At 35.9% G+C, this 12911-nt stretch overlaps 1 protein-coding gene across 4 annotated transcripts in view; it reads right to left on the bottom strand.

Annotated features, from left to right (window-relative positions):
• Positions 1 to 2831: 2831 nt before the first annotated feature.
• atad1b (ATPase family AAA domain containing 1b) overlaps positions 2832 to 12911 on the bottom strand; it is a 30120-nt gene continuing 20040 nt past the window's right edge. For all 4 annotated transcript variants that reach the window (XM_052027402.1, XM_052027401.1, XM_052027405.1 and 1 more), the window contains 5 exons: positions 9153 to 9259; positions 8213 to 8302; positions 6228 to 6278; positions 4935 to 5071; positions 2832 to 3578 (listed from right to left, as the gene is read on the bottom strand). In XM_052027402.1, the coding sequence (XP_051883362.1) occupies positions 3461 to 3578; positions 4935 to 5071; positions 6228 to 6278; positions 8213 to 8302; positions 9153 to 9259 (503 nt within the window). In that variant the 3' untranslated portion in view covers positions 2832 to 3460. The remainder of the gene's footprint in view (positions 3579 to 4934; positions 5072 to 6227; positions 6279 to 8212; positions 8303 to 9152; positions 9260 to 12911) is intronic.

Below are 12911 nucleotides of genomic sequence, written 5' to 3'. Positions count from 1 at the left end.
TTGTAATAGTGCCTTTACTATCTACTATGATTTTTCTTAAGGTGACAATGTCCAGAGACTTTATACCAAGTTTGGTTATTTAATATTTCTTGCATTTTAAAATCAATTATATAATTTCTTACCTGTTATCATGATCAGCTGATTCATCTTCCAGTAAATATGAAAACAAATTAATTTAGTTATGCTGACATCTCAAATCCATACTGTATCTAGCTCCTCAATGTGTTTTTGATTTATTCACTTGTTTTGTTATAAATCCAGTATGCATTTACTATACGTCTTAACTCACTTAACACTTTTAAAAATATCCAATCTAAATATTTTTAAAACTGGATATACACAGAACTAGTTATTTCCTCTAGACATTCAGAAGGGACTTGTAAGAGTCACATTTGAAATAGCCTGCAATATATTTTATAACAATTAACAAGGCTATTAAAAAAATTCTTCCTTTTAGATTAAAATATAAAAATGTTAAAATAACTGGAAATCAGGCAACAGGATGATTAATGTGTGAGCTAAAGGTCACCTCTCAAATATTAGCATACCAAATAGTATAATTGAGAAAAAATCTGTGGCATTAATAGCACTGAAATCAGAAAGTTCTGCAACTGTATATGAAAATTTAATTTAACATTGATTAGTAAATGTACTGACGTTAGATTTTTAAACATTGCAATCACATTAATCTTGTGCTGACAGAAAGTCCTCAGTTGGAGCTATTGTAAATGCATTTTCCCCCCTGCTATCTCTATCTGTTTGGATTTTTTTCCCACCAGCATAATACACAAAATGCTTTTCCAGAAATAAATGTATAGGCAGACCATTAACTACCCTCATGTTAAAAGAAGTTCTTGTAAACGTCACCTTCATTCCTACCATTGAGAACCCATTCCCCTTCTCCACCACCCACCCCATCACCAACTGTCAATAAGCCAAATTATGGACTCAGTTTTTCATTAATTTGGTTTGTAAAGCTTTGGTTATTCTTTTCCTGTTCAAATGAAGAAGTTTCCAATTTTGAGCCATTCTTCATATAAATGAATGTGTACTAACCCACATACCCTCTTATAAAGTTCAGAAATTATTTTTGTAGATTAAAATTCAATGCATACAGTGCATGCAAAAGTTTGGGCACCCCTGGTCAAAATCTCTGTTACTGTGAATAGTTAAGTGAGTAGAAGATGAACTGATCTCCAAAAGTCAAAGTTAAAGATGAAACATTCTTTTCAACATTTTAAGCAAGATTAGTGTATTCTTTTTGTTTGGTACAATTTTAGAGTGGAAAAAAAGGAAAGGAGCACCATGCAAAAGTTTGGGCATCCCAAGAGATTTGAGCTCTCAGATAACTTTTACCAAGGTCTCAGACCTTCATTAGCTTGTTAGGGCTATGGCTTGTTCACAGTCATCGTTAGGAAAGGCCACGTGATGCAAATTTCAAAGCTTTATAAATACCCTGACTCCTTAAATCTTGTCCCAACAATCAGCAGCCATGGGCTCCTCTAAGCAGCTGCCTAGCACTCTGAAAATTAAAATAAATGATGCCCACAAAGCAGGAGAAGGCTATAAGAAGGTAGCAAAGCGTTTTCAGGTAGCCGTTTCCTCAGTTCGTAATGTAATAAAACAATGGCAGCTAACAGGAACGGTGGAGGTCCGGTTGAGGTCTGGAAGACCAAGAAAACTTTCCAAGAGAACTGCTCATAGGATTGCTAGAAAGGCAAATCAAAACCCCCGTTTGACTGCAAAAGACCTTCAGGAAGATTTAGCAGACTCTGGAGCGGTGGTGCACTGTTCTACTGTGCAGCGACACCTGCACAAATATGACCTTCATGGAAGTATCAGAAGAAAACCTTCACTGCGTCCTCACCACAAAATTCAGTGTCAGAAGTTTGCAAAGGAACATCTAAACAAGTCTGATGCATTTTGGAAACAAGACCTGTGGACTGAAGAAGTTAAAATAGAACATTTTGACTGCAATGAGCAAAGGTATATTTGGAGAAAAAAGGGTGCAGAATTTCATGAATAGAACACCTCTCCAACTGTTAAGCACGGGGATGGATCAATCATGCTTTGGGCTTGTGTTGCAGCCAGTGGCACGGGAAACATTTCACTGGTAGAGGGAAGAATGAATTCAATTAAATACCAGCAAATTCTGGAAGCAAACATCATACTGTCTGTAAAAAAGCTAGAGCTGAAAAGAGGATGGCTTCTACAACAGGATAACGATCCTAAACACACCTCAAAATGCACAATGGACTACCTCAAGAGGCACAAGCTGAAGGTTTTGCCATGGCCCTCACAGTCCCACGACCTAAACATCATCGAAAATCTGTGGACAGACCTCAAAAGAGCAGTGCATGCAAGACGGCCCAAGAATCTCACAGAACTAGAAGCCTTTTGCCAGGAAGAATGGGCAAAAATCCCCCAAACAAGAATGGAAAGACTCTTAAGCTGGCTACAGAAAGCGTTTACAAGCTGTGATATTTGCCTAAGGGGGTGTTACTAAGTACTGACCATGCGGACTTTTGCTTCGAGCCCTTTTCCTTTTTTGTTATTTTGAAACTGTAAAAGATGGAAATAAAAAAGTAATCTTGCTTAAAATATTGAAGAAATGTGTCATCGTTAACTTTATGCCGCTTGTAAATCAGGTCATCTTTTACTCACTTAGCTATTCACAGTAACAGAAATTTTGACCAGGGGTGCCCAAACTTTTGCATGCCATTGTATATCATTGAATTTGTTTAAAATTATTAGCAATTGTAGCAATCTGTACAATTAACATCTTATAGGTATACATTTTTCAAAGCAAATAATAACAGATAACACATGACAGGCTTTAGACATTTATTTACCTTGAACCATAAAATAAAAAATACATTTAAAAAGCATAACCTGCTTAGTCTGTAATTAAATTAAACAAACATGACTATGGTTCAACCAAAAGTCAGAAACTGCTTTGAATAGCTTCTTCACATTATTTCGATCCATTTCCAGGAACCTATAATTAATCTAATTCATCATTAATTGATGCGGGTTGCAGTGTGATCCAGTTAGTACTCTCACTGTGCCTTAAATATGCACTGAAATTTTCTCCGGCATTTGGACCATTCAAGCAGTACGCTTTCCATTTTACATCTTGAACAATGATACTAATGCATTCACAAGTTGAACCAACTACAGAAAATCCTATTATATCTATCAGTATAATCCAGTGAATAATTACACAAAAAGTTTGGTATAAAGTTTTCTGTGAATATGAACCAGAGGAATTGCTGGGTTCGGTTTACATATTTGATAGGTGGTGTTACATTCACAGAAATGGAATTTTTTGGGGAAAAAAATCCCTCTTCTTTCTTCAAGTGCAGCTCTTGCAGTGAGCAAGGGAAGAGCCATCATTTAGCAAAGTCACTAAGCAAAGGTACAACTCAACTTGACCTTCAAACTGTGCATGAGGTTATCGTCAGTCTACGCTGAGGTGCATCAAGCCATTTGAAACAGTAGCTTCTTTAGACTTTCGCATCTTTTCAATTGCCTTTTGAAGATCCTGTTGTTTGATGGGTCGAATCTTCTCCTTAGCACTATTAAAAAAAGCAGAATATGAACATGTTGAATGAGCATTGCAGAATCTATATTTATCAGATTACAAGTGTTATAAACAGGGGATTGATGGAAAATAGCACGAGACCAATCATATTTTACTGAAAACTAAAATGAAGTTGTCCACCTGGTTATGTTGTGTTTTATTTCAGAAATGAATGTGATCCAGTATAAATAATGCTTACAGGTAAGTAAGTAATGGTGGGGATATTTTATTGTATTTGTTTTTAAAAGAAATGCACAATAAATTATTTGAAATATCACTAGAAGGGTATTGGATATCTGCAGTAATGCCATGGTTAACATCTCTTGCAGTGTTTGCACACAGGTGTTACTAACAGAATAAGAGAAACAGAATCAGTGGGTGGAATTGAACCTGCTGCAGTTTACTTGCCACTAGTGTTGGAAGGGCCAGCTCCAAATCCATCACAACTATGTTTCTCCACCACTATCTTTGTTTTTAAGCAAATTTCAAATGACAGCTTAACATCAATTGCAGAATACAGTAATACTACACTAAGGCATACATTTCCTTTAACATATATTAAATATACAAAGAAAGAGAGAGCGCAATCCAATTAACAGCTTTTGCAAGGGAGCTCAATATTTTTAGACTGTTTTGGGACAATATTTTCAAACTCTCTTCATTCACCCACTTTAAACATTGTCCATCAGCTGCTATTAACCTAAGAGCCAAAAGGTGAAAATATTATGATCATTTCTGGCAACTGGTTGCAGAATGTGAAACATCACAGTATTAAGTGAAACAGGAATAATATGGTGCAGTTCCAAATACCCTGCTGCAAGTGCTTCATTTTATAATCTAAAATACAGAATTCATGTCAGTGAAGGTGGTGGTTAGAGTATCAAAGACAGTTAGAAAGAGCAGAAGACAAAGAAACAAAAAAAACAAAGAAAAAGAAAAAAGCAGAGAAAAAGGAGAAAAATTATCAGTATCAAACCTCGAGAATGTCCCCAAGATATCTGACAAGACTTGAAATATACTTGTCAAGCAATGATTTTAAGTGAGCGGTAATCTTTCTCAATGCTGTCAAGCATTAAAAAACTAAAAATACAGTACTGATTCACTATCTGAAAGACCTGTTTTATTTGCTTTGTATACACTACTGTTTTAATAGTGTGATTGCATTTATAGCCCTGATATTGTTGGTGCTAACTTAAAACTAAAGTACTGACGGTCACCTCCATAAACCTTTTAAAAATCCATCGTACAGCTAATGAATGAAATTCTGTGGCCACTTAATTGTGAATTTAGATCCAATCAGGCACCACACTGCAAGAACTGCAACTTAAAAAAAGCTCCAGTTTTTACAAACCTTTCCTCCTCTTCAGAACCATTTACATAATCCCGGACACAGAACATGGCAGCATCTCTACAGAGTTCTTTTAGGTCACTCCCTGAAAAGCCATGAGTTTCTTTAGCAATTTCACTCAAGTTCACATAATTGTCCACCTATTAAGAAACAAAAGAATATACTTTAGACATTTTAAATTTAATTCTAAAAGTTGTCTTGGTAAGATTGCTAATAAGTTAATGCGTGTGGCAGAAGCCCATCTAAGCAACCGCCCCAAAGCAGGCTTTCAACCCATACCAAGCATGTTAAAGATGCCAGATAGATGTACGACACTTCTTCACAGTCAGGGAGAAGAAAGGAATCAACCTAACAACAGCTACAATAAAGAATAACACACAAACCAAACCTCAGTAGATACTGTAGGAACAAAAATGTTGCAAGGGTGCAATGTGCATGCAATCTAAACTAAGTTGGCGAAATAAAAAAAAGCTGCCAAGGATGAACAGAAGGACAATAATATGCTCGTGGTCACTGAGGATTGCCAAACAAGTAGATGGAATATAATGGTCTTGGGCCATTATGGATCCACAAAAGGAATATACTTCCAAAGCTGGAAGACGTCACAATATTTAGAGAGGAGGATTTAAAGATAAAATAATGGGAACTATATGGAGTGAACCAAACAATGTACTTGTCTGACAAAGGAATGCTGGAAAAATCACACCACATTATTACAATGAATTCTCAACTTCAGCTGAACCAAATGAACAAAATAAGAGCCTATGTTTTAGTAAGACTCAGTTCAGAGCTCCCATACCCCAAACAAGCAGATCGGAAACAGATTGGTATTGATATTGGTATTGATTTAGTATTGTCACTTGTACCAGGGTACAGTGAAAAACTGTCTTGCTTACCGATCGTACAAGTCAATTCATTGCAGCAATGTACATACGGACACATGGCGTTTAATGACACCACAGATTACTATTTACTAGCATCAGCAACTGGTACACGCTGATAAAAGATACAACAATAGCAAAGCTTTGCTTGTATTTATGTCAAATACCATTCCCACATTTCAAAAAAAAAACCTGATATCTTATTGTTTTTTTTATTTAAAAAGGAAAAACCTACAACAGCTATAAAAATAGTAAATTTGTGAGCAGTGTTATGTGCCCTTAGAAGGCATTGATTATTAAAATTAATCTGATACATTATCTCAGAAGCTAAACCTCAAGCCAAGTTTGGAAAACATTTGGCAATCCACCTAAATACATAATTCAATTTTAATTCCTTTTAATACAAGCCACGTACCTTTTCATTTAGTAGAATTAAAGCCAGGATTAATTCCCGTTGCTTGATATTCTGTGAAACAAAGACAAAGTTCAGTGTTTTTATCAATACGTAAAAAAGTACTACATAAGTACTGAGATCATGTAATGCTTTCTACAATCAGAAGCAGCCGTTTAGTTCAGCCTAGTTCAACCTATCATGGCAGTATGCCGCCATGTACATCTAGCATAAGACTATGGGAATAACAGTGGTTATGATAATAGATGAGGAATCTAGATGTCTGGATTCAATGATCTGAAGACATCAGTTCAATCTGCACCACCGTAAATAAAGAGTTTAAAATAAATAAATGGTGTCAGTACTGGTGCCCATGAAACATGATTGTTGTGAAAAGGAAACCTGTCATCCTTGCACATACGTGACCAGACCCACAGCAGTGTTGTTGATTGTCCTTGAGCAATTAAGTCAATTGATGCAGATTTCTCAGCAATGCCAATGTCTCATCAAAGAATGATGTTTTACATTGCCATTACTTAGTTTTTATTCTTAAGTCCAGCCTAATGATCTTTTCCAATTCCATGCCATCTTTTACAACACCTAGTCAAGGTCCTTTGCCCTGTGCATTTAAGGTGCATTTCCAGCCCTTTTCTTACTCCAAAATGTATTCCTTTCATTTTTTCCTATACTACATTGCATCAACTAACTTTCATACTGATGGTCTACCCATGTCTTCCTAGAGTCTTTCACTAACCTCATCATAATCTGCGCTTGGAGCCATCAGTTTTCTTTATCTTTCAGCAAGTATTAAAATTGCAAACTATGTACTGCGCAAATAATTTGAAAGAAAGTAGATTTTCTTCAATGATGATGGGACATGGGAGATGGTTGAATTTATTGTCCGGGCTGTGCACAGACATGTATTTAATGAGAATCATGAAGCTTTAAAGCAAAATTGCTTCTTCTGTTTGTTCACATGTCTTACCCAGGCAACATACTCAACCTTTACAATAATTGACCACAAATAAATCCAGAGTTTTAGCATTTCTTTGTGATTGTAGTTTTTAAGTAATTAACATACGACTACAGCTTTATCAAAAAGTTATGGTAATGTAGGATTCCTAAAAGCCATGGTATGTTGCATTTTAAGGAAAAATTATGTATCTAATAACATTTGACCTTGCATTTCAAACACATGGCATACGAAACCAGATCTACTTCAAAATTATTTCTTACATCTATGCCAATTCTAATGAATGACATTTATAGAGTAGCAGATTCATAGAGTCAGAGTTATACAGCAGGGAAACAGGTCCTTCAAACCAACTCTCATCCATGCTGATCAAGGTGTCAACCTAAGCTAATCAATTTGCCTGTGTTTAGCCCATATCCCTCTAAACCTTTCCTTTCCATACCTGTCCTAATGTCTTTTAAATATTATAAAGTAGTAGTAAAGAAAAACAATAAGGCACATTTGTGGTGATTGTCAGCTATAAGCAATGTTGCTGCTTTAAGATTTAAGCAGGGACTCTGGGCCCAAGTCTCAATGCTGTAAATTTAGTCATAGCAAGACAACTTTGGACCAGATCTAAAAATCATTGTTCCATGGGACTATCCGAATGCATGTAGCCTCGTATCAAAGATTCATGGGATTTATTCATTTAAAAGGGAAAATAAAAAAAACAGTAAAATCAATTTATTTGGATACTCTTTAGTTCTAGATGATAGGAATAATAAATGAGGAGAAAACAAAGTAAACTCAGATAGTCTGACACCAGAGATGGAAAAATCTCTGAATGGCAACTTATTTCAGAAAAATACGTTTGTACATAAGAAATAGGAGCAGGCTCAACGGGCCAGATGGGCCTTTCTCAAATTAATCAAACTAGTGTAACATTCTCTTACCACTTCTAAAATTCTTACTGAAACATTCATCACAACTATATAGTCATAGACACAACTATTAAACAACAATAATCTCTCAGAATTACACCCAAATCAATACTTACAGGCTGATTTATATGAAATCTTGTTGGCATCCTTCGCAAAATGGCAGAGTCCAGATCTTGTGGTCTATTAGTGGCACCCATCACGATTACCTGGATACAGGGCATCATTACATTAATTTTATTAAAAGCAATGATATCCTTGGAACAGCGGCAAGTCAACAATAACTTCAGATGAGGACAATGAGATTATTGATAAATCTTTCATTACTTCTCACATCAAATATTTCTAAGTTGTGGAAAAATATTCATACAGTAAGAATTATTTTTAAAATGGAGGTTGATGCTTCAGTTGGATAACAAAAGGAAAGTATAATTGCTAGTAAATTATTGATGGAGGTTATAGAAAACTTGGGCTATTACATTTTTAAATTATAGGGAAATACATCCGCGCATTATGTGCATTTTAACTTGCACAGAGGGAGAAATTAGCCTTTTATTGCTGAATTACGTCAAGTAGTGAATGTTTGCAGTAGTATATTTCTTCCTAATTATATGTCATTAAATGAATTATAATCCAGGCACTGCACTGTCATATTTCACATATCCTCAACATGACTGTATCTTAAGGAGATTTAGTGGTGCATAATGAATGCTTTGAAGAAGAAATAAGGGGATGGCCAAAAATAGTCACAGGTATCTTCGATGGATGATATATTCAATTAGGGAAGGGGCAATAAGGTGAGATGCCTGTGGGAAAAGAGCCTAATCAATAATGGAACAATTGGTGGGCTTATTAAGACATGGAATAAGTCCACAGGATGCCTTTGAAAGAGTAAGATGAGCTTTAGTTCAAAACTTTGGGGATGGAGATGGGCACATGATTGATGAAGCAGTAGGACTTACTGCAAGATATGGTACATCTTATACAATTGAACGGGACAAGCACGAAGCTAATAGACAGACACAGGTTATTAACACTGAAATCAAATAGTTTAATCACCTGGCAGTTGAAGTCTGTATCAAGACCATCCCAGAGGCTCATGAACTGAGCTTTCATCATTGCTGTGGCTTCATGATCAGAGCTGGACCGATTGCGCAGAAAAGAATCTAAAGGATAAGCATAAAAAAATCTTCATAAAAATTAAGCAAACTCTTGAAACTGGAGAACAGTATTCACAAAATTAAACCATTAACATGATTATTGCAGATGAACAGGATGAATAATGAAAAATTGAATGTTTTTAAAGGAACAGTACCACCAGTGACAAAGTCATAAATGAACAATACAAATGTTGGCAATACATGATCAAAGAACCAAAAATGATACTTGATCATATGAAATTGAAGGCAATCCAAAAATATGTTTGAGGTTGCCAAAGGTAAGCATCAATGTACACAATTGGAAATCATATTTACTGAAAAAAAAGAAAGTAGAGCAATAGAAAGGGATAACAGAATAAAGGCAAATAAAGGGACTTTATTTAATCAAATAATTTGCTTCTGCAGAAAAAGACTAGATGGCATTACCCATCAAGATTCAAAGTGGAAGACAGTTGATGTATCTATGTGAAAATGACAAATGCCCTATTCTGAAAATGATGGTTTTCTCTAAGTACATCTAATCTTAAAAATTAAACAAATTTACAAGTTCCAAATCCAAAATCCATCAGCTTTGGGATTGAGACTGGGCTGGATTTTAGATTTTCCTTATATATACACATTTTGGGGGGAAAAAATGTATTCATCAAATAGACAATGAATTATATTTCCCCTTTTGCAGTTCTATCCATGGTCATATCTGCTGGCCTTTTTGACATGATTGACAAAAATACACAGGAAATTAAAGGGGCAGCACAGGTCAGCCAGTCTGGGCAAAATGGGACTGAAGGTTGTTTAAGTCAACTTGGGAGTGTGGGAACAATTCTAGCATGCCACTGTAAACAAAGCAATGAAGCCAATAATAATGTCCAGAGCAGCACTGAAAAGCAGTGGCGAGACAAATTTTTCCAGTATTTGGACAATGACCAAATTTTCATTTCACTATACATCAAATAGAATATTTTCAAAAATGACAGTTTTCATACACCTTGATTTTGGATGTCCAACTGTATTTAATTATCAAGCTCCAAAGTCCTTGTGGATTTATTACATTTTCAAATGTTTCCAGTACTGTAATCTGTATGTAATGAACTGTAATATGTATGTTGGCATGGTATATATTCTTCAGTGAGTAATATTTCTTAATTACAAGTTATTTTTGAACCTAAACACCTTAAGTATACATAGATATCGCAGCCTTTTGTTCAATGAAAATTAATTTTGCTTCCACACCCTACCACTGCAGCAGCAAGTACAGGGCAAAAGTATTAAGCTAAAACTCAAACTGAAACAATAACATCTGTTCTGAAATGTGGCAAGCCACATTAATGATGCAAGATTGGGAAGCTAAATACACGTACAGTCTTACATAATGACACAGAGCACTATACGTGACCTTTTGCTATTTGCTTTTGTTATAATACCAAGAGAATGCAAGTAATTAGAGTTGTGAGTCATATAATTAATATCTGCCTGAATGTGATCCTTGATTGATACAGAATTCAGTGAACAAAACCCTTCCTACAACGGAAAGAGAAATAGACATCTTCGCTTTGCGAGCAACATGAATGCAAGTGGCAAAAGCGCAGTATGACCTCCAGCTATCTTCACCAATTACAAAAATGGCATTTGATGGTGTTATCATCTGAACACATCCCAAACTCTACAGAGCTTTATGGGATAGAGACAAATTATCCAAAATGTATACTGGGAACAAGATATAGATTAAGTGTTGGGCTAGAAAAAAATAGTATACATTTTCCATTCCTGTACAGAATTCAAGATTGTTTAAGCTAAATGGAAGGCTCCCGAATCTGGTGTCTTAGCGACAGTCAGTAGGTTTCAAATGGTTGGGGCAATAAATAGGTAACTAGAATTTTGGAATATGGGGTAAAATTCAATAGCCAAGAAAACAAAAATTCAACAAATAATTTACTGTGGGGACATTGGGCAGTACTTGAAACTGAAAATGTGAACCAATTTATCTACCTCAATGTCAGTGAAACAAAGGAGCTGGTCATTGACTTCAGGAAGCAAGGAGGAGTACATTCCAGTCTATATTAATAGTGCTGAGGTGGAGATGGTTGAGAGCTTCAAGTTCCTAGGTCCAAATATCACCAACACTACGGCCAAAAAAGCACATCAACGCCTCTATTTCCTCAGAAGGCTAAGGAAATTTGGCATGTCCCCAATGATTCTTACTAGTTTTTGTTTATAAATACATCACAGAAAGCATTCTATCCAGATGCATCACAGCTTGGTATGGCAACTGCTCTGCCCAAGACCACAAGAAATTGCAGAGTTATGAACACAGCCCAGTCCATCACACAAACAACCTGCCCTCCACCGACTCCATCTACACTTCCCGGTGCCTCAGGAAAGCAGCTAACATAATCAAGAACCCCTCCCACCCCAGTCATGCTCTCTTCTCCCCTGTCCTGACAGGCAGAAGCTACAAAAGCCTGAGAGCACGAACCACCAGACTCAAGGACAGCTTCTATCCCACTATGGACCTCTCATACGCTAAAAGATGAACTCTTAACCTCCTAATCTACCTCATCATGGCCCTTGGACTTTGTCTACTTGCACTGCACCTTCTCTAATTGCAACACTATATTCTGCATTCTGTTGTCTTTTTACTACCTCAATGTAATTATGTATGGCATGATCTGTCTGGATGGCATGCAAAACAAAAAAGTTTTTCACTGTATTTTGGTATATGTGACATTAATAACCAATACTAATATCAATAAAACACAAATCGGAACTATCGCAATCAAGAGAAATGCAACAACATTAAACATTTCCCAACATGAAAAATTGAACTTATACTATAGACTGATAATGGATATAATGAAAAGCATTGAATACTAAGAAGCCTGGAAATGTGAGCTGTGGTATGTAAAGATTACAAGGAGTTTACACCTAAACTGTGAGGACGCAACCTGTGGGACAGCATCTGCAAATTAATGCTAAATTTGTGGGACTAAAGGCGGCTGCCTGTTAGAATCATTGCTGTGTAGACAGTTGAGATACTGAATACAGGCAGTCCCGGGGTTACACAAAAGGGGTCTGCTCCTAAGAACTAACTGAAAGCCAATTTCTCCATAAGTCAGAAATGTCTGTTTTCCATAATAACTCATATCTATATACACTTGCTGTAATTCTTTCATTTCATCAAATAATCACCCTAACTAACCATAATTAAACTAATAAAATATATACTGTATTCTATCATTAATCAATACCAATCTTATTATTATTACTAACTTGAAAAATGCTTTAAAAACATATGGGAGACTTTATGTAATGTCAGATTTCCATTAGTCAGCTTATTCATAACCAGGGGAAATGCATCACAGGCAATCCTCATGTTACAAGACAGTGGGGGGGGGGGGGTACTGCATTCCTAGGAAACAGTTCATATCACGATTTTATGTTACATTAAGCCATGTCATCTGTTCAAGCATCAGAAGTGTTTTAAAAAAATCTTACTTATTTACTTTTTTCCCCACATAAATTCCATGAGAGTGAATTTTATTCTGCATCTCAAATTTTTGGGTCATGATTTATGAATTCTGCAAGGATGAATTTCTGTTATCCAAACGGTCCTAACACAGGGGTTGCCTGCGTATTGAATAACAATGAAATTATATAACAG

Source organism: Pristis pectinata, chromosome 12, assembly GCF_009764475.1.
Source record: "Pristis pectinata isolate sPriPec2 chromosome 12, sPriPec2.1.pri, whole genome shotgun sequence".
Lineage (NCBI taxonomy): Eukaryota > Metazoa > Chordata > Chondrichthyes > Rhinopristiformes > Pristidae > Pristis > Pristis pectinata.
Note: the sequence above shows the minus strand (reverse complement) of the source record. Positions and strands in the feature narration are given on the sequence as shown.